The sequence below is a fragment of the Gasterosteus aculeatus genome, chromosome 3, assembly GCF_964276395.1.
Source record: "Gasterosteus aculeatus chromosome 3, fGasAcu3.hap1.1, whole genome shotgun sequence".
In the NCBI taxonomy this organism is placed as follows: domain Eukaryota; kingdom Metazoa; phylum Chordata; class Actinopteri; order Perciformes; family Gasterosteidae; genus Gasterosteus; species Gasterosteus aculeatus.
In genome coordinates this window covers 9,665,956-9,691,455 of record NC_135690.1, presented here as the reverse complement: position 1 = coordinate 9,691,455, position 25,500 = coordinate 9,665,956, and the positions used below count along the sequence as shown (strand labels likewise).

At 43.2% G+C, this 25,500-nt stretch overlaps 2 protein-coding genes across 22 annotated transcripts in view; both read right to left on the bottom strand.

The window, feature by feature from the left end:
* st3gal3b (ST3 beta-galactoside alpha-2,3-sialyltransferase 3b) overlaps positions 1 to 8,821 on the bottom strand; it is a 34,981-nt gene extending 26,160 nt beyond the window's left edge. For 4 of the 14 annotated variants that reach the window (XM_040170980.2, XM_040170984.2, XM_040170986.2 and 1 more), the window contains exons 1-2: positions 5,295 to 5,645; positions 3,232 to 3,379 (exon numbers count right to left, since the gene is read on the bottom strand). In XM_040170980.2, the coding sequence (XP_040026914.1) occupies positions 3,232 to 3,340 (109 nt within the window). In that variant the 5' untranslated portion in view covers positions 3,341 to 3,379; positions 5,295 to 5,645. Of the gene's footprint in view, positions 1 to 842; positions 3,117 to 3,231; positions 3,380 to 4,422; positions 5,646 to 7,636; positions 7,776 to 8,258 lie in introns of those variants that run through there. The other 10 variants (XM_078099082.1, XM_078099083.1, XM_078099080.1 and 7 more) reach the window with 9 other exon arrangements.
* Positions 8,822 to 12,438: 3,617 nt separating this feature from the next.
* kdm4ab (lysine (K)-specific demethylase 4A, genome duplicate b) lies at positions 12,439 to 25,425 on the bottom strand. Of its 8 annotated transcripts, none has more exons than XM_078099078.1 (23): positions 25,028 to 25,425; positions 23,441 to 23,602; positions 23,172 to 23,347; positions 22,971 to 23,085; positions 22,631 to 22,824; positions 21,475 to 21,524; positions 21,284 to 21,387; positions 21,052 to 21,189; positions 20,701 to 20,900; positions 20,043 to 20,191; positions 19,246 to 19,904; positions 19,044 to 19,148; positions 18,738 to 18,852; positions 18,422 to 18,597; positions 18,031 to 18,244; positions 17,709 to 17,788; positions 16,965 to 17,020; positions 16,230 to 16,338; positions 15,168 to 15,359; positions 14,411 to 14,581; positions 14,140 to 14,259; positions 13,858 to 13,950; positions 12,439 to 13,751 (listed from the first exon to the last, which is right to left on the bottom strand). In XM_078099078.1, the coding sequence occupies exons 2-23, from the start codon at positions 23,579 to 23,581 to the stop codon at positions 13,614 to 13,616; spliced, it is 3,495 nt and encodes a 1,164-aa protein (XP_077955204.1). In that variant the 5' UTR covers positions 23,582 to 23,602; positions 25,028 to 25,425; the 3' UTR covers positions 12,439 to 13,613. The 8 variants fall into 8 exon arrangements, with proteins under 8 accessions (XP_077955204.1, XP_040026636.2, XP_040026637.2 ...); XM_040170702.2 differs by having other exon boundaries at positions 18,738 to 18,855; positions 20,028 to 20,191; positions 25,028 to 25,413; XM_040170703.2 differs by having other exon boundaries at positions 20,028 to 20,191; positions 25,028 to 25,413.
* Between the last annotated feature and the right edge of the window lie 75 nt (positions 25,426 to 25,500).

The window sequence follows — 25,500 nt, the reverse complement described above, 5'->3', positions numbered from 1 at the left end:
TTCTTTCACAACACGCCGGAGGCGCCAGGGTGTCTGTGTGCGAGCGCTGATCAAAACCTGCACTGTTTTATTTTAGAAAAGCAGTTCAGGGGGGGGGGGGATCAAGAGCGTGGGAGGTTCTGGCCTAAAACTGCAAACATGGGTGGTGGAACACTTCCGTTTCACATCCGGCAGGTGCTTACTTCAAGTGTTATTTAACACCCCAGAGCGGTGTTCCCATCACTATCAAGAAAGCAAACTACGAGCGACTGCACTGCAGGAAGCGGTGATATCAAAAGTGTGCCGCGCTGCATTTTAATCAAAGCAAAGTGGAGGACTGTGATGAAATTAAAACAAAAATAAGTGTCTTGAAAACAACACACAGTTGATAATCTGTTGTCTGTTGATAAAATACATATTTATAAAGCACGAAAACGGTTTCAAGTAGCACCACTGCAGCTACCGGTCCACACTCCCTATCTGTACCCAACCTGACGGCACGACCCTCCGGTTCCCGACCCAAACCACCGCAGACAGAGCTCCTGCTGTCTTTTTACAATAGTTACACAGATATTCAAAAGAAGCAAAAAGAAGGGAAAGCTGCATCTGGCCGTTGGCTAAAAATAAAGCCGATAATAATAATAATAATAATAACAACAACAACAACACCACCACCACAGGAAACAGGAATCAAGCACACATCTGATCAGTGGCCTCATGCAACGTTAAGTTAACAAGTCTGGATACATTACAAAGGGGACAAGCCATCAGCCCACTGAGGAAGGCGCCACACCATCTCACACCAGTGCTCTCTGCTGCAAGGAGACAGACAGGGAAGAGAAAAGCATACGTTAGATGTCTACCATGAGCAGGACATAAGCCTCTGTGTGTTCCGTTTGTCGGTGGCCGAGTCCGCAAGTCAAGAATGAGGAAGAGAGATCATCCAGATTTGATCCTCTCAGTGCGACGGCATAGCTCAGCTGACCCGGGCAGAGGGCAGGAGACACCATCAGCATGCTTCTCTTCCGCTCTTGGCCGCGATAGAGCAAAACATCTGGCTCCACAGTGAAGCAGAAAGACATCATTTGCAACCGCATTTGAAGCTCATCTCCTATAGCTACGTGCTATTGAAATGCAAGTCAGGAAAAGAGTGATCTTTTGGTTCTGCGCACATCGGAGGGTGTCCCGAACTTACTAATAGAGCTTTAGACAAACTGGAAGGAGACACAACAGAAAACGTGAGCCTTGTTGAACAGAGACCTTGTTCCAAGCTTGATAAATGGCTTTGATGTGGACCACGGTCCTCCGCTGGTCAGGCGTGCAGTCAGTGATACTACAACGTGGAGGAGCTGCAACAGAACAGCGCGGACTCTGCGGTAGGAGGGCCGATCGAGTTCAACAATACAAGCGGTTTGCAATGGGCAGGTTGACAAAGCTGTGTGCGCATTGGACGGCAGTGTGTCATGGGAGTGATATGGGAGAGCTTCATATTTAAATGTGCTGGAATTTTACTTTTACTGGCATAAAGTCCATACTTTCACCGCTGACAGATTTGGGCAATAATAGGGAACAGGTGAGGACTTCCTTTAACTCAATAGCCGTGTTACCTTTTTTTGCACGGCACAGGAAGCATTTGGCAAATCAGTGGACCTGAAAGGATCAGGCTCGTTGCCGTGTCAGGCCAATGCAAGATGGTTACGGCAAGCATTACAAGAAACTACAAATCCCAATTCCAGCTTTATATTGACGAGAAATCTGACAATTTCATACCTGCCATGATACACAGATTGCAATACTTAAACAAAATATCCACACAATTTCTTGCTTAATCTAATTTTAGGACAAGCGTCCTAGTATAAAAGCCCACATGGCCAAATTAATAAAAATCTGAGCTTTTGAGTTTTAATGCAATTTGAACAGTGGAATCTTTCCATTCATTACAGACATCAAATCACTACTCATTGTGCAATCTGAGCAACCATCTGGCACATATCTCTGCATGTAAAGCATTAATACAATGAATGTTTTTCTGTCAGATACAAAACATTCTGCACACTTAAAAAAATTTTTTTTAAAAAAGCATGCCGTCCCTCCATCTATGGTCGCAATCAAAATAAAATTCTAAACACAAACATTTTGTGTTTTCTGTGTAAAACGCTCCTCCAGGAGAATGTCCTAGAAAATATACTTCAAATATGTTCTCAGAAATCTTCTGCCGCCCTCTGCTGGATGTTAAAAGCGCCACAGCGTGCTCCTTCCCCAAATAAGCATTACCATCATCACGCGTTGGTTCAAATACGTTGCTTAAAGAAATATCTTTATCATCATTATCATTCTCAACTGTTCTCAGGATACACAACATTACATGGAGATCACCAGGATTCATGAGCAACAGCCACAATAATCTGTTGACTTTGCAAAAGGAGCTGTATTTAACATTCGGTGTAAGCATGCCCTGCCAGTCAGCAGTCGCCGGCTTCGCACTTCTCTCTGTGCCATTGTTGTGGAGGAGTAGGTGCTACCCTCAGGTTCCCCGGTAGGGAAACACTGCTCGCTCTGTCAGCACTGGCCATTTTGAAAATGTGGCAGCCCCGTTATCAGCGCTCGCAGTGAGACGCCGACCACGTTGGGAGGCCATCGAAAACGCTCCCAGTATCTGATCTTGCACCCTCGAGAAGGAAGTGGAAGATGTGCCTCCTCAGTATGATATGAAGGGTATTGCAAAACTGTAGATTTTGTGCTAAGAGCTTTGGTTTCATCATCCATGTGTTGACATCGAGAAATGACATTTCCTCCAATCCACAAACTGCAGACGTGAGAATAAGTGTGTTGCATAAGAGAGTAAAAAAAGGCCGTCACCTCCCCGGTTAAACCAGAGGTATCCCTACTGAAACCGCCAATAGCTTTCCATTAGTGAGACAACCATCGTCGGCTGGTTTTCAGTGGTGGACATGGAGCTACCAACACCGGGCGTACAAGAATATTAAATTAAGCTCTCCCCACCACATCCAGCACTCTAGTGAAGTGAATGAACAACCAATTTTAATCGAGATACAGATACGTAGGTTTAAAGACACCAACACACAGCTTGACATTCTTCAGCAAAGAGACAGAGAGACGGACGGTTACTTGGCAGTCTGCACGGAGAGGCAAAACACAGACAGTTGTCAAACACATTAGCTGAATGATGACAGATGGATGATCAGGTGATGAATCAACGTTACAAACAGTCAGTCTGGAGAGGCGACTTACGAGGCTTCTGGCCCCATACGTGTAGATGTAGCTTCCCAGAGGAGTAGTAAATAAAGCCGAGGACCAGCATGGGGCACAGGACGAACAGCAGCTTGTGAGTTGGCTTCATGGTCGTCAGTCATTCACATGGCACCATCCAGGGCATCACCTGAGAAAACAAAAGGGTACGGGGACACATAAGTACGGGGAAAATAAGAAACATTAGCGGGTTTATTTAAATTGAATCCTGATAAACATGTGTAATAACAAGCGGAGAGAAGATAATGCAGGGGTTACATTTTTTCTGTTCATATCGTTTCGTGAAACATGACGTAGTCCTACTTCTTACTTGCGTCAAGCATCTCTTGGAAAAGACTGTCTGTCGTCGAAACAGTAACATTACTAGCGCTTTACGGGAAACCCCACCCTCAATGGTGAAGAAAGTATGGTGGTGTTTAAATAACCGGGGTCAAAGCTGTTGATTTAAATCATTGATTAAACATTTCCCAATCTACATGTTGCCCAACAGCAGACAAGACAACCACGACTCACCAGAGAGTCCGTCCGGCCTGGCTTGTGTTTTGAACATATTTCATTAGCTTTAGTAGTCAGTCCTGTGCAACTCCTTTTAGTCACAGATGTTTTCATTATTGCAGCATAATCTACAGCTTCCATTAAACATATCCCCCGTTGAAACCGAACATGCGGTGCATAATATTTCAGTTGTTGCATATATATATTAAATTCCATCTGGTGCTTTAAAATGAGGAACTTTAACAGTGTAATCAGAGTTGAGCTCAGATAAAACTTCTGCAAAAAGAATGGATTATGCAGTTCATAATCCAACAGATGCTATCCACCAAGTGAGAATGCAACTCGTAATACTCTGATTCCCACGCAAAAGAAAAAACAACTTATTAACTATTAAACGTATTGAATGACTCAATAACCTTCCTCCGATACCCTAAATGTGATCAGGTATTTTGCATGGGGAAAAAAATAACAAACTCTTGTGGAATATATGGAACCGTTTTTACTATAAAGTTACTTGATTCACTCGCTTTCTAGCTAATGCAGACCGCTCAAGACTAACGTTACACATTTGACGTTGGCTTTACTTTTGGTTTTTTTGGTTTTTAAAGATTTAACGATAGCAGCAGAAAGAAAAGGTCCGCGATGGTCCCACATGAACGTAAAAGCGTTTGAACTCACCACACCAACTTCACGGGCTTCAGGGACCTTCGACCATCAAACGTCTTTCTTATGAACGGTCCCAAAGGCGTTTCATTTGACACCGGTTCCGTGCACGTACATTAGGTTAGTTGGTTACGTGTCGCGTTGTCGCCAAACGAACGTTAGCTCCCGGTAACGGCCACGGGAGGCGAGGAGCTAAGTTAGCATTGCAAACACGGGAACTTTCAGGTCCCCCCGTTCAACGCTAGAACTTAGTTAACGGCAACGGTTCCTCTTATCTCCCCAAGCGTCTATTTAAACCCAGCTGAAGGTTTGTCGTAAACTACGCTCACATTCTGTAATACGAACATATGCCGACCAGAATAACGTTCGATACCCGATATGTACCCTCCTCACCCAAAAAAATGTTGAACACACGTAGAGAAACCGAACTGCGACTAGGCAGCAGTTAGTTAGCCGCAAACCGTTATGTTAGCTTTCCCGTCGCTATGCTAACGGCGTTACGTTGGCTGAGTGGGACGTTCGCCTCGATCCGGCTCGGCAGGCCCGCCGCGGCGCGAGACAACACCTCCGCCTAGACGAATGTTGTTGTGGTCGGACACGAGTTTAGGTTTACCGGCTCGGAAAAGCGCTAATCCGTGGCCCGAAACCGAGATGAATGCTCATGTGGAACCACATCGAGGTGTACCGGGGGTTCGCTGGAACAATGCTGAGGTAATCCGGCTGAGGTCAGGGGCGATCATGGACCACCGGTTGGCCAACATGAAGCACCGCGACCACCACCATCATGACCACCAACCACCATCATCATCGTTGTTGTTGTCGACTAAAACACGGCGTAGCGGCGTCCCGCTGCACACCAATTTGAATGGTGTAATCACATGTATTACCTTTTCCTTTCTTCCGAGTCAGAAACAAGATCGGCCTTAGTTTAAATAATGTTCTGGTCGATGAAACGACCGACTTGTTCCTCCTCTCCGAGCCATCGTGATGAAATCCGTGAAAGTGTCCTGCGCTCTGCAACGTTTTAACGCAAGACCTCCGGTGTGACTGCGTGTTTTCCTTTATGTCTCATCAGCTCTAGTTCACATCAAGAAAGGCACTAAAAAAAAAAAGCCCCAACCCCTCTATTAACATCATCATTATCAGCAGCTGCCGCAGCCGCAGCTTTCTGGAGCAGCAAAAGCGTTTTTCCGCCACAGTCACGTGCAGTGCAGAGGTATTCCACTAGAATGTGGGATGGCAAATATATATAATGTTCTCTCAATTAACTGAATAAAAGTAGCGCTGTATTTAAAAAAAAAGAAAGTTCTGCTTCAATTCATAAAAAATAAAGTAACGGGAAGATAAGCTTGAATTTCCCCTGTTCTGCTTCACATTTGGACTTTACAGTCTCAGCAAAATTATGAATAATAAATCTAAAACGCATTTAACAATTGAACAGTTTAATAGAATATGTATGAATAAATAAATATATATATATATATATATATATATATATATATATATATATATATATAGGCCCCATGCACATATATATATAGGCCCCATGCACAGGCATACAAATTCTTAAGTTAAACCACCGTCTAATATCCCTCAAATCATTTGAAGTCGTTATGGTGAATCTCTGTAAACATACAACATGTTGACACATCATGTCCATGTGCACACGAATACAACCAACCATGTACTCGTAGGTTCAGTTGCCTTAAGTATTCATCACATTACTAGCAATCAATCTCATTCTAAAACCTGTGGGCACTAACACGAATAGATTCACACACCACTGTTCTTAGGAATGCATGTTTATCAAGCTAGTTCAATTTCAATATGTGCATATCTTTTACTCAGATCAGAAATGCCTGAATGCCATCCTCAAAACCAGCTGGGACGTGTCATGTGGCTTCTCACAGCCTGATTGTTGCATGGCAGCAGATCAAATGTCATGCCTTCCAGCTTAGGTTACTCTGCTAATTCAGTTTTCCTCCTACATTTATTTGAGTATCTGCTCAATAGGGTGGCGTTTGCTTTGGCGGGTTGCCTGCAGCTAATAAACCAACGTGACTACTAAATCCCATGCAGGGGCAGACTGCAGAGAGCATCGGAGTAAACAACGCTTTTACTTCCCATTTTTCAATATATTTAATGTTAACCGGACTGAAATCCATCTAAGATTGTCATGTTGTCCTTGTTCCTTCATCAGGAACAAAACATCCGTTTAGTGATGCAATCGTTTGGCTTTCGGGGAAAAAAAAGGTTGTTTTTCTTTAATGGACTTCCGCCATTTTCATCAGGCACTCAGCGATCACATCTGTACTGTTGTTACACACTGGAATTTAACTGTATATTAAGTCATAAATGTAGCTGCCTATTAAGCTTTATATAGACACAGAAATTGCTGTTACACTGCAGCTGTGTGAGGCCAAAAGTTGAAAAAGAAGACTTAGAAGAAGTCTCATATCTGTACATAGCAAACAGACACGAACGTAATCACCCCAAATGGAATGAAGGAGCAATATGGTCATCTGGCGTAATAAGAAACAGTGCTAAAAAGATATTGATCTAATGGTATCGATAGTCGGTAGTATCTCGTGGCAGAGATGTCATTCGTCTCTTTACCTTCCTCTTGTTTAAACGATTCAGTCTCTCGTACAAGTAATGTGTCTATTCCAATCAAAGTAAATGCAAGAAAGCAAGGTTATTTAGCAAAGAATCAACAGATTAAGTTCTTTGAATATTTAAAGTTGAGGATAAAACAAATTCTATAAACCAAACTCTAGCTAGAGCAGCTCTCTCCTTCCTCGAGTTCTTCATTGAGCTTATCTCCAGCCCGCCTAGACCAAGGTCATGCGAACCATTCCTGGCCAATAAGTAATTCCTGTTTTTGTTTCAAGCCTCTATCTGTGTCCAGCCAGATACGGAAACAACATTCCCACTAACACAAAAACAACCATCACATCTCCAGAGCTGGATATGTAGTTTCTGGGTGGTATGATGTGCATTATTTGGGCCTCAGACGTCTGATATACGACTCGACCGGCGTATGATCAGCAGAGCAATGCCTCTGTGCTGAGGAGATGGTCCCAGGCTCTTCAATCAACACGGATATTACTGTGCTTTAGACATTCATTTGTGTGACCCATTTGATTTTTTTTTTTTTTTTGATTATACCAATGATTTATGTCCCCGTGGTTTGTGACCTCAAATTTCTCAAAAGTTAGAAAGCCATTACCTTGGGAGCTGTGGCTGTCAGGTCCTTATTCCAGAGGGTTTATATAAAACAGACCAGTGAATGGCAGAAGAGATGATCACAAAGCGCAGGCTGTCAAAAGGACAGAGGAAAAGCAAACATGCACATGTATGTGGTCACTGTCCTTTTGGCACTTTCTGCAAACATGAGTTAACCAATAACAGGGAGAGTTAGAATAACAGAACAGTATTCCAATCACACAAACGCAGTACAGATGGTCTGCAAACAGTTGCTAATAAATGGTCTTTTTGGTCTGTTACTCTTTAAACATGAAGAAAATAATTTCTATCTGGCTGTTTAGTTTCATTTCCTAACAGCTACGGGGATGTTTCAGAAATCTGGACAAAATGAGGACATTGATTCGGCCTTTGGACCAGAGGTTAGCAACCACAGTGCACATGTGTAAATAAGAGTAGATTCTGGCCGATATTCTCTGTGATTTTACTCCTTTGGACAAATAAATGCCATATTTGTCTAAGTAGTTTGTGCAACATTTAACAAATCAATCTCTTCAATGACAATATAAAAGTGTAAAGCTGAACATACATTTAACTTGTCACACTTGTCAAAGTGGTAACGACTCAACCCTCAAGTCAAAACTCACATGAGACCAAAGAACTGGGTCATACAGACCACATGTGAACCCGAGTGGATTTCATCATCCATTTAGAACTGCTGGAGGAAAACTCCTTCTAACAGCCTCTTTCTCCAACCATCTTCATCTGTAGAAAGAATCACTCAATATATTGCCAGAGCGGGGGGAAGGAAAGCTCGCCAGTTTGCAGACAAAAGATTGCTAAGACGATTATGGGTGTGATCCATCATGTGATAAAGTCGAGCCTAAAGGCTTACATTGCCACAATCTGCTGCTCAATAGGGTGGCAACAACAGCAAGCCCCCTTAGAAAGAAAGAATTTTGCTCTACAATATCTTTGCACACTAGTTTGTATAGAAAGAGATTATTTCTACATAAACCCTCATATCAGCATCACAAGCAGATAGTAAGTGCAGGAAGAAATATGTTAATAATGAAGCCAGAAAACAAGAAGTAACAAACAACTTGTATTTGAAATATGTAGTATAGATCCACAAACAGCAAAGTCTGAAACGAAAGCGGTTTTCTTCTGATGTGTCAATCGAGTTATCTACTCACACGTTCCCACTCTTAAACTTCTAGACTCTCTGTCTCCACCACTACCACGCACCACGCACACGCACACACACACACACACACACACACACACACACACACACACACACACACACTCTCTCTTTCACATCCTATGTGTGCACATGTCTCTGTCTCTGTAGAAAATGCAAGCGATCAGCCTCATGTCGGGCTCTGGTCTCTGGCCAACAGCAATTCAGTATTATAAATGGTCTGACTGACTGCATGTCTGACTTATACAGCCGCCGTTATCGACCCTGCATATGTTTTTGGGCTCGCCACATCAATGATTTTCATAATCTGGTTCACTTGTTGTTTGCTCCTGTGGAAATTTCAAAACTGAAGAATGAGTCAGCACAGACTATTGAATTATAAAATATTGCAGGACGTTGGTTAGGTTCTTGAACCCTGTTCACTGACCTTTTAATACCATTTGCTTTCCTGATTGCTGCAGGTGTAATAGAATTTGAGCCAGACAAAAAGCACCCATTATTGGCCCTAGAAGCAATGATGCAATGGAGTGATCGAGGTTGACGGTAATTCCTGTTGCACTGACCTGCCTCCAGTGTTCAGGTTCAAGTTTATAGCTACGTAACCGTGACAGCGGGCTCGTAGCCAAGCCGCCAGCAGCCACGATTTGTAAGCCACGAATAAATGTGTGAAACAACATGTGAAACAATATGTGCCTGCGTCTGATGGTGGAATGGTTTACATGAGTGCAAGTACGAGCACAGAAAAAAATAGAAAAAGATATCCACAAATATCCACAATCGAGAAACAAAAGAGGAACATTCACACGGGGAAGCAGTGAGAGAAATATATAAATACAGCGGTGCTGAAGTGGTACTGGGAACTACCCTCTCTTTAGATGTGAAGTATTTCAGTATTATATGAGGTTCTGAGTAAAACGTGTGATTTAACCACATATAGTAATATAATAACTGCTCTTTAAAAAATATAGCTCTTGATATTACTAGTGTGAAAATAAGACTTTACTTGACGACCATGAGACTGGTCTGAGGCCGACAATTATTGGAGACAAATATACCGTACTACAACACAACTACTCATTTAGAAAAAGTGAAGGCGAAGAAGTGTCTTAAACTTGCACTCCTTGGGTGGCAAAAAGAAGTCAGACTGTGTGGAAGTCACTTCCGTTAACTGGTGGCGTCCACCGTAATCCAAGATGACGATGGCCAAAAAGCAAAAATCGATGCTTCACATCGGCTGTGCACAATCATAGGTGACCTCCAGATGACTAAGTCCAATTCTATCCCAGTGCCTGTTTTTTACACATCCAGTAGGTACAAAATACAAGCATTCATTTAGTGTTGGGTGACTTGTCACCTCGTGAATGTAAATCCAACACGCCCTCCACTTTTAGCTATGGTTTGGTCTCCACCAACTCAAAACAATAAGCTGAGGGACGCCAAAAGGCTGCGTGTGGCTGGAACGAACTTCAAGTCCTAAGGTTTTTCACTAGAAGGAAAACATTCATTCAATTCAATACATTCATTGTTATCAAGACAGAGCAGCAAAGATTAACACACTTTTACACTTGAGAGGACTACTGTTAAATATCAAAATGTCTACTCAATGGGAACATTTGGGAGAATTCACATGACGGTGAACACCCTTCTCTACTAGCCTATGTTCATTTTGTTCTTTGTTATGATCCACACTAGTGCATGCGACGCATTTGCTAAGAAGTACTTAACCACCCAGTAGCACTTTGTTTCAATTCAAGCTTCGACAACAACTGCTGATAGGTTGTATAAAATGCATTTTTCTACTGAGATGTATGTGTTTAGTTGTATCACTGGAAATCATGGTACTCCACGTGGTTTTCAATTTCTTAGAAGTTACGGAAGTTATTTTATAGTAGTTGGCCCATATCTTAAGGTTTTTGCTAAAACTCATATTATTATTTATTTATTACTTTTTTATAGTATTTACTATTTCCAAAAGAGACAGACAACATTTCCCACAAACATTTACACCTAATGGCAACTCACAGTTATAAATCAACAAAGGCCGGAGAGAGAACCCAATATTACTATTGGATATTAACAAAGGATTACACTCATGGTGGCACTAGAGAAAAAGTAAGGGGGGGGGGGTCAAAAACGTTTCTACATTTCATGGCAATCCATCTAATTCCAGCAGTCTGTCAACCAATAGACCGACGAGGCTCCCTATCCAAAAAGAAATACCGCAAGACAGCCAGCAACCGTTTGAAACCACAGGAGGGGAATTACTGCTGTGAAGCGTCACTGAGGTGAGATTTTTGGTTGGGAGGAAGTAAGAGGGCAGAAGAACAGCGTGGATAGAAGCTGGCAGGATGTTGGATGTTGTACCACTGTACCAGCCCATGACCACATGAAACCGGTACTCTTTTGACAAACCTTCAGCTGAATTTCATAGTTACACTGATGCCGTTTGCGTCACGGGAAATTGAAATGGCAATCTCAGGGAATTTCCTCAAATTCAAGCAGATGGTCCAAAAATTCCCTCAAGAGGGTATTTCATGGAAATATCAGACAGTCCAGGGAATCTACTGGAATCCCTCTATACACGTTAAGATAACTATTTGCATCCCCAAGGCACGAACAATTAATGAACCCAGCTGACAACTTGGTGCCCACCGGCAACTTATTTCAGTCAGCAACTTGGCTGCCCATGTAAGAAAAGTATTCCTCTTTCTGTTAAACCCTCGGTATGTAGAGCAAAGGGTTTACGCATCAACATGTTCCAGGTTTTGTAAAGAGATTAGAGGAAATTACTTTACATTTAGAAAAAAACGACACAAGATATATTTCTTGTGAAAGCATTTCCACTTGATAAGATCCCTCTCGAAGGCAAGGAAATGAGGACCAAGCCTTACGGATGTGAACTGAAATGAACTCAAGAGTTGTATTGACCAAAACAGGTTTTATTAAGATCGCCATCATCGTTATAGAACTTTGGTTTTTCTGTACACATCTGCCCCATAAGCAGACCTGCTGCGTCGATGACTCTTCTTACAATTATGAAAATGTGTTTTGGTTTTAATGGCATGCGGTTCTTTCCACGCAACACGCTGAACTGTAAAATCCTATTGTGAGCAACCAACCAAGCGTTAGCGTGTTCAACAGTTGTAGGTTTATGCCGGATATCTAGCAGTTTACCTACGTCTGATAACTGGGTTCATACAGGTTGAAAAAGGAGCATTGATAAAAGAAAAAAAAAGAAAAAAAGAGCCAGGAGCCATCAATCTAGTCAAATTCCAGCAGGGCTTGCACAGCTGCAGGCGCTCTGGCGGAGACATCAAACACCACTAGTTCAGAAACAACAGAACGCAGAAGACAGCCTGGTTATGAAAACTGGGATCGAAACACTGCCTAAATCTCAGATCTGCTCATTTCTGTGTGGAACGTGTAGAGAAAGTCCATTTTTTGGTTATTCTTTCCAAAACGTACTCCAACAGCTGAAGACAAAAGACAATACAGACCTGATGTCGCCTTGGGTCTTTTTCCAAAACGAAACCAAGACGAGTTTGAAGCCAGTGGGGCTAAAGCGCGTCTCAACCCGTCTCCCTGAGACCACAGGCAGGTACAAAGGATGCAGCGGACACGTCTTAAAATGACCCACTTCTTTGCATTTATTTGTGATCAAACTAGAACCTGTTTACAATGTTCACCTCTAAAGCTAGCTTTTATCAAAAACACAAAATAATCTAGTGGAGGCAATGTTTCAACAAAACGTAAACCACCTGAGGCAGGAGGTAAAGATAAGTGCTTTTGTTAAGGGAGGGGTGGGGGATCCTTAAATCGCAATATACAGCAAAGGCTAGTTTTAAAACTTTTAACAGGATGTCTGAAAACCTATCAATATAATAAATATAAATACATCTTAGGCTTTTCTACAGATTTTGAAAAGACAAAAATAGCTTTGTTCTCATTCTCAATGCACTCGCATAAATAAAGTGTGATAATGATTATTACAACATTAAGAATAATCCTTAGGCTTTACAAAAAAAGTATGTTTGGCCCATTGAAATGTAAGGCTCGGGCCGTCCAAAGATGTTTTCTTCTAGCTTCACAGTAGTTGACACATCAATAAGAAGCAATACATCATCCCTCTATCCATGGCATCGCGTTATTCAGGAGTACAGTATGAGACATTATTTCCTCTCTTTGGGGTAACAATTTAACAGTTCTAGATTAATCAAATAATCGTTGATTGGCTCAGTTTACATTCCTGCCTTTGTTAAACTTCATGGAAAAAAAAAAATGTAAATGTCAATTTTACATCCTTTTTGATCACAAAATATGATCAATTATTATGAAAATAACAAGTCAGTAAGTCGTGAGAAATTTATAGAAAAAATGCCTTAAAATTATACATTTCCTATTTAACTTTAACTTTTAACTGCTGAACGTGGTGCTACCAAAAATAAAATATTTTCAGCAATTAGATAATCCAACTAATTCCATAATGAATAATCCATCGATGGCTTCTACCTGAGAAAAAAACAAAACGAATGAACTGGAGTAAGAAAACATCACCTACAGTGTGTAATGGGAAACACGAACCACTGATTATTTAATGCACAGAAAAGTCATTTAAAGTCCCAGCCGTAGTTTATAAATATGCAGCCTGACAGGCAGTGGAAGAGGAGGGAGTGATTCCTATCAGCAGCAGCGAGAAACAAACGCCAGACAAAGAAACAAAGATCTGGAGCTGCGTCTCTCTGCGGTGGGTTGGCGAGGCCGATGAGGAGCGGTGGAAAGCAGGAGAGAGAAACGGGAGTCACTCCATGATGGCTCGGTAAATGACCGGCTCGATGTAGTCCTCCCTGTACCGAGAGTTGATGACCCGTTGCCTTTTGGAGTTCTGTTTGACGTTGCTCTGAGAGAAGAGCTCAAAGCGCATGTCTGACGCCACCGACTGTGAAGGAGAAATGAGTGCGTTGAACATTAGAAGCCACAGCGAGCATTGCCTTTACGTTAAAAGGTTCAGAGGCCTTCTGGTGGAATGGGGGATTGTACAATACCATTCGGGACTTGACCCGCTTGGGAAGGTTCTCATCTAGAGTGTAGATGTCTTCTCGCTTGACAGTGATTTGGGATCCATCCTCAAACTCAACCTGAATGTACACACAATTTGTCTTTACAAATGCTGCTTTAAATAGCTTCTCTAATACATTTTAAGCACCACTCACATGCTGCAGCACATTTACATTTTACACAACTGTTGAAATAGGATAATAACATGCAGGCTGTAGTGCCACATCATCATCATCTATCGATTCAGTGAGACAGAAAAGGGGGTTTACCAGGTACATGGGGATCGAGTGAGACACCAAAAACTTGGCTCCATAGATCAACCCGTCTGTCCATCGCACTTGAACTGCATCGCCTTCAGTGGGGGGACCGAGCCGGACGCAGTCCCGGTTCTGAATAGAGTGCGAAAGGTGAACTCAGGTTTTTGCGTTAGTTTGCAGATCTACTCTGACATAACTTCATATCAGCTTATAAATGTTGTTAAAGGCTCGAAGTGTCCTCCCCTGGCATCCTGACAAATGATTCAGGAGCTGCTGTATTTACCTGAATGTCCTCCGGGAACAGGTTGTTGCTGTAGGAGCCGTCGTCGAACACGACCTCGTAGAAGGTGGCTGTGGTCAGCTCCACCACCTCGCTGTGGTAGTACCGGCCATTTTTGTGTTTGCAGATCACCCTCTGCCCGACTGCCAGCTCACGCATCGACGCCTTGTTGCGCTGAGGGGGAACAAACTGAGTGTTTGTATTGAAAGCTTATCGGTCCAAGGCGCTAACTGCAATTTGAGCGATAAGGAGGTGTACGGGACAATAAACGGCACGAGTCGATAAAGATAACTGAGTTCTGATAGTCTACTGTAATAAAACAAGATTTGCACAGCAATGTGTACAAGATAAATTATACTGCGCTCTACTTCAGGGTCCAATATACGTTGTCGTCAAATAGCTGATTGATTGAATTTGGGCGACTGTGGGTGAGTGGGGAGCACGGTCGTCCTCCAATCAGAGGGTTGTCGGTTCGATCCCAGGCCCGGCTAACCTGCATGTCGTTGTGTCCTTGGGCAAGACACTTAACCCAACATTGCTCCTGTAGCTGCGACTACAGTGTGTGAATGGTAGTTACTGATGGCAGGTGTCACTGTGTATGGTTCTCCTGTCATCAGTGTATGAATGGGTGTGAATGATGTCATGTAGTGTTAAAGCGCTTTGAGTGGTCAGAAGACTAGAAAAGCGCTATACAAGTACAGGCCATTTACCATTTACCATTTGAATTTAGCAACAGATTTATTACTATACACCAGGTTACCTCTGGTATGCCGGGCGCTTTGTGTCTGTGGCAGGTGATAAAGACTGTGAACGGCCAGTCATCCGGGTTCATGATCATTCCTGCTGCCTGAGCGCAGGTGGGGTGAAATGCAGTGGAGCAGCGCCCGTGGGAGCACTGGACACAGCAGCCCTTCACCTCCCTCTTCATCCGTTTCCTGCAGTATGCACACTTCTACCAGACAGAGAACAGGTTGAGGAATAGCGGTGGAGGGGAAAGGTTACCGGTGGCATGTTACAGCAAAGGAAGTGCAGAGGAAGGAAAGGGAGGGAGAGAAAACAAGCCAGTGAGGATGATGAGAAGAAGAAAGGTTGTCGAAGGGAGGACCAAGCAGGCGCAGACACAAACCGGAACATGGAGAAGTAAAGAGGGATATTACACAACTTCCTGTTGATAACTTCATTAGGGTTACGACATCAGCTACAACAATGGAGAAAAAGCCACCCATTGGGAAAAAAAGTCCTGCTTTATTTCCAGACTGACTGACAAATGCACAAGCTACACTGGCTGCTTATAACATAATTTTCACTTAAAAACCCATGTGGATTCATGGATTTAACATTTTATATATATATATATATATCTCAAATGTATCCTTAAGTCGGAGACGTGCAGGTGAGAACAGTGTGGAACCCCAACAAGGCTTCGCAGCAGTTTCACAGTGGTGAAATTCTTAACCTCAGACAGATGCCATCAGAGTACAACACTGTTTACCAAGAATCCAAGCTGTAGATCAGTAAAAACTGCCTGGAAAAATGAAGCTGACTCATTAATAGGTAGATAGAGATTGTAATAATAGTGAGATTCTCTGAAACCACATGAACCGCATTTGTCGTCGGTCACTGAATATTTGTGCTAAAGTGAAAGAACTATTTCAAAGAAGAGAAAACTCTGCAAAGTGGCGGCGTAACTCCAGTTCGATATCAGACGTGTGGCACGTGGAATCATCTGGTGCTACCTCTATGCCTACAGCTACAAAACAAACTGCCCTCCTCATATTAATCAAAACCTCGGGCAGACAAGTGTGACTGTGGCGAGTCTTACCAGTTTGAACCGAGGCAGTGGGATTGCAGAGAGGTCCACTGGGCCTCGCTCAGTAACGCTCACAAAGCGAGCTTCCAGCACAGTGATGGCACACAGCACATGAACCCACCTGCGTGAGGGGCAAACATCAGGGAGATTTGTTAGAGAACTGCACGTTCGCTCTAGATTGACTACGGTCCACTGAGTGCACTCTGCCTGCTACTAACTTCATTAAGTTAAACAATTATTGTACTCCTAAGATATTACAGACTCAAAGTTGACCGGCTCGCACGTGCCCATATCAAGACCCTTTCAGAGAGGAGAACGAGCCCTTGAAGTGGTTACACTGCCTGAAGTTATAAATCAAGCAAAACACTCAAGCTAGTTATAACAAATGTATTGAATTGAGCCGATTACACAGGGAAGCGCGTCAGGGTCTTTAAAACACTCGCACTTACCCAAGATGCAAAACTATGCATCGATCAACCAAAATATATATTTAAAAAAAGATATTAAACTGAACACAGTATCCCAATAAAAAGTTATCTGAATAAACAAGTGTTAAACTAGAACATTAAAGAATTTATTGCATCGGAAATAGTGGTTTCATCCGGTAAATCCTGTGTGTACACACAAACCATTTTTTAGATTACGGACTCCGATAACCAGAACTACTCTACAGGTGTGATACAACTTCAAAAGTAGTTTCTGTGATACAGCTATTGATTTACGAATTTGTGCTCTGAGGTTTCTTACTTGTCATTGTTCGCTCTCTGCAGAGCTCCGCCCCGCAAGGAACACAGACAGCAGTCCTGGAGGAAAACCAACACACTACAATTAATTATGCAAAATACAAACTCTGGCAACTGACAGTTTTATCTTCATCACACTATAATCCTGCCGTCAGGGTATATGATGTTCTGCTCTATATTATTCATAGCTGCTGGAGCACAAGGAGAGGCAAAGTGAACCTGGGTTGGCTGCTGTCAGGAACGCTCTGCACCTGCTGTTAACTGACAACTTCCATACGGTGTTGTATCTGAATTATGATCTTCCTGCCACAGCACAAACCGCGATGGTGAAATACACAAAACATTAAAAGAAACCTTTCGAGGAACCTTTAGGAGGTAGTTCTTAGCTGTGTTAATGACACAAAGAATGGCTTCTTCTTTGTGAAAACCCAAAGACGTGTTTACCCTGCCATTATACAATATTGATTTATTTATTTGTTGTACCCCTAGGGAAAACACTGCAAATCATTTGTTCTCCTAATATTTAAATAAAACCAATGACTTCTGTAAATGAATTCTCATTATACAATGAATGTAAGACCGGGATGCTGGAAGCAGCAGAAATGTAAAAGATTACAAAAGAGCAAGTCCCAAATGTTCCATAACGTAACAGGAACAGAAAGAGGAAGCTGAGAAACGTCCCTTGACGTTTTCCCATTACCAGTTCAATAGAAACAATCATCTACTAAAATTAGCCAAAATAACTGACCTCTGTGGTGGCGTCAGCCTCACAACGGGTGCACAGCCAGTCGTCAAGTTCACCTTCATCCTCAGGTACCCCGTAGCAACCTGGACAGAAGCACAACGTGTCAGACATTTATAAACTTAATCCCACAGCACAACCAGGCCATGATATAAAAGTGGAACGCTGTTGGAGATTACCTAAATTAAAATACCTTAAAACAAAACTTGAATATTGAATTCCAGAAAGACTCTGTATGAGAGAACGCTGTGTAAAATCTCTCCATGCTGCTGCCAGAAGGATAAATAACCAAAAATAAATCAAATTTTGTCACAGAACAGGGGCGTACTTGTATGTACGCGGACGCAGCACTGAGCACAGCTGACCAGCCGGCTGGTCCCGTCCTCTGCTACATGAGGGTTAGACAGCTGCCCCTCGCCGTTGTCATTCGACCTGCTGGATTGGGTGTTGAAACACATTTCAGGGATGAGTGGCTTGGACCACTGGCGTCCGCCTGGACGGTTCACCAACGTCACGCTGGAACTCCCACTACTGGATTCAGACTGGATGGGAGGAATACAAATCGAGCGGATTGTTATACGATAATCTGATGGATTCATTCCTCCTGTTGATAACCTATTGTCAAGTGTAAAATCAATGCTAAACTATGTGAAACGTTTTGTTACCTTCAATCTAGATACAAAATAAGTACAGCAATTTAAAAAAAAGAAGCTTTTCACCTGATGGTAGGTGTAGAAGAGCAGGCAGATGGAGCAGTAGGGGGCCTGCTGGCCCAGGCTCTTGTTGTACTCCCGCTCTACCTCAGGGTTGTATGGGCGACACTGCCACAGCTGGGTTAACGGCTTCGCCCACTCCTCTTTCTCCTCTTGCTCAAACTCCTCATCTATGAACTCTTCTACAGACAGGATGGCACCGATAAAAGGAAGATGGATATAGAATAAAAAGTGTAGAAATTACATTATCACAGTAAATATGTTTAGCAAACAGGCTCCACACAACAAAGCTATGGCATTATGCATATGAAGTACTACCTACCGTTGTCACTGTGTGCCTCCCTGATTAGAGGGTGGTGGCGAGGCAGCGTGCACAGCTGGGCCTGCGGCTGCTGCTTCTCCACCACGGACATGCAGTAGGACTGCTCTTCTGACACCTGCTGGAGGAAGACGTGTATAGCAAGAGAACCCTTCAACACAGGGAGGGCATGTACTCGTAGCGAACGTAACCTCGGGTGGATTAAAACACATTGACGTGTTAAGGGCGCTGTACTGATATTTCAAGATCTACATTTGGATGTATGCACCCATTTGGTCTTTGCCCTTTTTAATTTGGTGAACTACTTACGTGGTTGCGAGGGATCACCTCCACCTCATCACAGATTGGTTTCTCGGTAGGAATGGTCTCATTCAGGACGACAATGCCACCATCCACAAGCAGGGACTGGTTACTCTGTACAGGGCACAATGACTAACATTACATTTCACTGCTTTGCTCTTAGCGACGGGTCATCTAAGGTTGTATTGAAAAAGAAGTAAAAGAAACGGACCTTTTGCTTGCTGTTCTTGGAGGTATCCATCACCGTTTTGCTCGTCTCCTCGAGATGCTTTTCTGTCCACACGGCAGCAGAGTTGCTCGTGGGCTCAACTTCTGGCTTCCTTACTTCAGCTTGAGCCTCCGCGGGCGATGTCGCTTTCGGTTTGTCCTCCTTTCGGCCCGGCTCCACGAGACCCTCTGCCTGCGAGTCATATGGTGCTTCGATGGCGAGGTTGGTCTTGGATTCTGTCTGTGGCGATGGCTGAACCTGTGCGTGTGATGAGGTACAGCTTTTGTGCTGTAGCTGACGGGGTTGATGCTCTCGGGCATAGCTGTGCACCTGCAGCTGTGTGTGAGAATGCTGCTGCTGCTGCTGCTTCTCCATAGTGTAACTCTGCACCTGAAGAGCGTCTTTTGAACTCAAAGTTTTGTGGAAGAGCAGGCTGGCCACCCCCATTTTGCGGGCAGGCTGAGCAGTGGCTTCGGTCCAGGACGGTGTTGCTGAAACGGATAAATAGCGGTTTCCGGGCTGGGACTGAGAGGAGATGGCAGGTGCGCGTGTCTTGGTGTAATGTGGAGGGCGGCCTACGTCGCCGTTATTTTGGGTTAGGCTCCTGTGAAATGGATCCAATAGGGTGAGCTTGCTTGGTGTTACAACCAACTTTGGCGGGCCTGTAAATTGAATCACAGACATCTGTTAAGGATGTGATGGTGAAAAGTGCACTTTCATTAAACTTAAAAAATCTATTTTAGGCAAACAGGAAATATAGGTGTAATTGCAAAAAGTGATAATGCCTTTATTTCTCTTGCCATCTTGTGCCGTAGTACGTGGAGGTATGAGGATTAGCCTGGGACGCTTCCCATACTGCTCCGCACCGTCCTCATCTTCATCTTTGGGAACAACCTCGTCGGGCACCTCCAAGCAGACTCTGTGTCTCTTTGTCTCGATCCTTTGTGTGCTAATGAAAAACAAAGAAGAAGAAAAAGGTAGTTATAAACTTGTCTTCGCCTACGGAGAAGACTGTGGTTGTGCAGATCTGTGTCAGTTGCAATGTTTCTCAAACTGCTTTGCTACAGGACAAAGTTCTGTCACTGACCACTTTTTGGATATAAAGAAAACCTTCATATAGAAGCTAATTTTGGCTGGAAAGGGTAAAACTGTATTTGAGTGCTGAGCGGGGCGTTCCAAGAGAAGCGGCATCAGCAGGCTCCCGTAACGGTCTCTGATTATTATTGAGTAACAGCTGTGATTTGTTTGGCATAAAATAATCAGTATTGATTTCCTCTGCTGTCCAGGGATCTTTAAGCTAATAATAACGGATATTCCACACCAAGTGCTTCACTCAGACCAAAATGGTCACCGGGATGGTCGTCACAAGATAACCAGGACCAATAGAGTAACTAAAATAGTATCGACTTTTCAAACTAATGTACACAAGCACATTCATTTCTGGAGCAAATGACCCACCTCTTTCGCTCGCCATCATCCCCACAAGTCGCCGTGTCATTGGAGGACTCCCCCAGGAACTCCTTCGCCTCTGGGGTGGGCCGTCTGTGGTCAATAGGCAACACATCGCGCCCTGCCAGCCACTGCTCATAGCGATCTGGCTGGAACTTCTTCACAAATACATCCATAGAAATTTTAACCATGTCTCTGCGACATGAGCACTAGAGGGAAGAGGAGCAAGAAGAAGACGGGCACGTTACCTATAGACGCAGAGTCGATAATACTGCGTACACGTTTACAGTCCTGCGAGCCAGTTTACATCTGATTCAAATTATTTTGGAGTTTTGTTTGCCGTCACTTGGCAATCCTCACCAAAACAGCTTGCTTCCCGTACTCGATCCATCGCTCGGTGGCGAAGTTGGTGGATTCTGCGCAGTTGAAACCGTGGTTGAACCCAGCGTGATAGGCATAGGGGAAGGTTACCATGAACTCCCCGGCCTCCTGAGTAATCTTCAGAAGAGGTAAAACACTTTTGTTAGTCACAGCAGTTTACACGTTCAGGTGGATGAAGAAAATAATCTGAAACAAGTAAACGACCTTGTACCTTTTCAAACGGAATGCCATACTTCTTAAGTATAGAGGGAGAGATGAGAGTCATCTTGTGCCTTAAAAAAGCCTCACAATTCTGGGAACTACCAGGAAAGAACCCTAGAGGGAGAGCAGACGGATGTTAGAGTCCACCATAGGAAACAGCCTTAGTACACACCGGCGGATTATATTGTTTTGGTCACTTACCTTTAGCCAAGCGCTCCAATCGTTTCCCATGCTCTGGAGGAACACAGTACCTACGCACATTCAAATGAGTCTGATTAGTCACAATAAACTTACATTATGGATTTATTTATACACAATTAAGTATGGTGTCAGCTAATATATATATAAATCACAGCATTTACATCCCCGCCCATAACCAGGGTCACATCCAGGACCTGGTCTGTTCCTCTGGCATCACCTCGCCACCGACCACCTAGCAGTCACGGGTCGATTGAATGAACCGATTGTTAGCTGCATCCTGGTTCAAAACTAAAATCACAACATTGCGATGCTCTGTAATTATTAGGTGACCGGGCTAAATACAGGCAGAGTTCTGTTGTTGGCAGCCGTTCGCTTTAAAGCTAACGTGAGGAAGTGTTTTGCTTCCCATTCATCATCTTCTTCCCAGTGGTTGAGAATCAGAGATTTTGCTCGGGGTGCACTTTGGACCAGAGATGCAGCCTTCAGCTCAACCATTTTACAGAGTGAGACTCTGTGACCAAAGCTGAAATTGATGAGTCACTGAAGAAAAGGGGTCAGAGCAGTAACACGATTTGCGTGACATTGTTGCCAGAGCATCTTGTGAAACAGAGTCAACGCCAGTAGCTGATAATGTTGTTGATTGGGAATATGGGCAGCGTGTTATGTCACATGACTCGGAACATCACCAACAAATCCAACCTCATCATCAACCTCCTTTTTCTGTCCAAAATACTGGAATGAACTTTTGCCCTCCAACTCCAACTCACCTGTACTCTAATCAACTGTATGAATCTCTTCAATCGTGATTCAAAGACGGGCTCTTCTCCTCAGATGGCGACTCCCTCAACCTCCTAATTATGAGAATTTCCCGAGCTCCATAGCTACAAATCCGAAATCCTCATCATCGGCCCAAATCACCAAACATCCCACCACACTTTCTCCCTCTGCATCAATGTACTGATAGATGTAGGTACGACTGGCTGCCTGCCAGTATGTGGCAACAAGAGTCTGCCACCTGTCCAGATGAGCGTAACCGGCCTTTGCTTTCTGTCAGCTGGGATCGGCAAATGGAGATAATGGATGGGCTCTGTGATAGAACACCCTGCTAATAATAAGATTATCATAACAATTTCATAGGAACGTTTTGTGTCCTTACCACGATTTGGGCTCTCCAAAGTGTAAGTAGTTGATACTGTAGAGGTCCATGTCCTCAGTGTGCCATGCAAAGGTGGTCTTCCACATGCCAAAATACAAGTAGGGTGTATTAACCCCCTCAATAGTGATCCCGCTTTCATGTTCCACAGTATCCAAGATAGTGTCCAGGTGGCAAATGTTCCAGTCTTTGACATCCTGCAGAAGTGGATGAGAAAACACAAAATCAGAACATGAGATTTGGTGGTTATGAACCATCACAACGTTCAGTAATGGATCAGTTCACAGACACAGCGATTGAGAATATTAACTGCAGCAACGACCTCCAAAAAACGTCAACTCACAGGGTCATATAGAGATCCATTCACATCGGCCCCGTATATGGGAGGGTTAAATGTCACGTTCTTCCAATACTTTCTTTCCAGCTCTTCAAAGTCATCATAATGTGGACTACAGAACCTATGAAAATGAAATGGTTAATTAATATCAAACAATTAAACGACTTCTACCATGAAAAACTCAAAGGAAAGTTCTGAAATGCTCACTTGTCACTGTTGGCAATCTTGCGAAACTCTCTCACGGTCATGGACTTCTTCTGAATGTTGTATTGTGTGAAAAGGCCCGACTGGCCCGTCACGACCTGCTGAATGGGTGCGGGGATCACCAAATCGTCTATGTCATCATAAGAGCTTCTGGGTTTCCATTCCTTTGGTGGAACGATCTTTAAGACGGAAAGTGGAAAGTGCATTACTGTCAACAAAAAGAAAAAGATAATAAAAACGTCCTATTTGAAATGTTCTGTGTGAGTTCCTACTTTTGCCAGGCCTGCTTTGTGTGCTCCTTGGGACTCCACATATGCAATGTAGCGGCTGAAGTTCTTGAATTCCTCTGGGGTGGGGTAAAAAGTCATGATCCCCTTGGAACCATTGTTTTGGGAAATCACACCCGACGCCATCCCAAAACTCAATGGCCGCTCCTGCAAATTGTGAATGAGGAGATTGTAAATGAATGTTACAATGTGCGGAGTAAATATATCTTCAATCCGTTATTGCATTATCCGTTTTTGACCACAGAATCTAACTGGGTGTGTTGTTATTTTGCCTTTGCCATTAATAGCTAAATGTAATAGTAGAAAATGTATGAGATGTACGTTAGGGTTAGTACTACAATACTAAGTAACCATAATATTAAAGCATTGCCTATTTCAGAATAACATTTTTCAGAGGGTCCAACACCTTGCAGATCATTTAAACCTACCGACTTTAACTGCTCAATAACATCACAGAGTTTAGCCTGGCAGACCTGAGCGGAGTGATGATATTCATCTAAAATGACCACATACTTAACGTAACAACGTTTACTATTAGATGGTGCAAAAACGTTTTGAAAAAATAGATATTATTTTTTATAATAGCCGATTGTTGTATATGGTTGTAAAAAGCCGGCACAGCTTCTCAAAACAGTGCCGCTCGCCACTGCAACGTCAGTGGCACAATGAAATGATTCCTACTAAGTTCTTATTGTTAATGTGCAATCTATTCTTCTGAATAGTTGAGAGAACACAACTTACTTAGGGTCACCGTGGTATGTTTACTTGTTAGCGTACCTCACTACGAGGGGGACCAGCTAGCTTGCAGGCTAGAAAACCCTGCCTCCCCCCAACTAAAACAGTCCCTGATTGGTGGAACTCGCGTCTCTTTAATTCGGCCCCACAGTTGAAGCCTAGCCAGCCCCGCTAGCTTCTTTGCTAACTTGCTAAAGCAACATGGGCTAATTCCTACAACGAATATGCGGTTCATATAGCATTAGCTAATCTGATAGCATACGGCTTTGACTAGTATTCCTGTCCCATTCAACATTAGTTCTGGTACCGTAAATAAGACAATCGTCAAAATGAACGTATACGACTGCACGTGGAGGGGTACTTTCCTATTGTTTCAATGGGGTCTTAAAAGGGGAGAGTGGTGGTCATTAGATATCTAACTAGTTAGCAAATTCATGTTAATACCGTGATTGGATGGGTCTATTTGCTGGAAGATAAACACCATTGCTGCGCTGCATACTCGCAGGCTCATCCGTGTGGTTTGAAATGTGCAAACTTGGATAAGCTAGCGTTAGCGTTCTCTTAGGTCAAAAAGCGGAGCTGTCCAACGGATACAAACAAAATCCGACACGCATTTAAATTGACCTAAACAGACAATGCAAAAAAATAAAACTAACAGTTGTCACGCCTGCGATATTAATTCCAGGAAATAGTCTAAACCCGACCGCTAGCATCGACATTAGCCGTCGAGCAGTTCCGGCTAGTTTAGCATTCAGATTAGCATTGTGAGTTAAGAAGCTAACATCCAGCCGTAAGGTAACTACATGTAATGTAAGATGTAAGCATGCAAACACTTACCACCACCTCTCTGTTGACTAAGACCGTATTCCTTTGCGTTGTAGATATCTCGTAATTAATAGAAAGAGCAGTTAGCGGCACACGAGAAAGAGGAGCGCTTGCTATCTAAACCCCCTGTGAATAGATCACTATCCTCCATTACCACGTATACGCATGCACACGCATCTCGGATTTTGTTTACCACAACACGCATTGCGCTCCGCCAATAGGAGGCCTGCTGTGCCGGCGCAGAGCGTCTCTGGATGGATTATAACGGCAGGTCAGATTTGTACTGTAAATATGCATTTAAGTAATCAAGATATCGTCTGTGTTTGCACACTTTAACGATATACGAGAGGGCGATTTTACAATGTTAAGAAAATGATATGTCCAACCAAAATATGTCCACGGAATGAGGAACATTATACACATTCGATTAATCAGATTGTTATGTTTCAACTAACGCATAAAATCTTACTGATAACAAGGTAATT

What these genes read in the sequence shown, in the direction of transcription:
- kdm4ab (XM_040170699.2), bottom strand. Translation starts at nt 23,581, where the DNA reads ATGGCGTCGGGTGTGATTTCCCAAAACAATGGTTCCAAGGGGATCATG. An exon ending in AAGATTGCCAACAGTGACAA is followed by an intron (nt 23,086 to 23,171) that starts GTGAGCATTTCA and finishes TCATTTTCATAG; the next exon opens with GTTCTGTAGTCCACATTATG. An exon ending in ATTGGAGCGCTTGGCTAAAG is followed by an intron (nt 21,388 to 21,474) that starts GTAAGTGACCAA and finishes CTCTCCCTCTAG; the next exon opens with GGTTCTTTCCTGGTAGTTCC.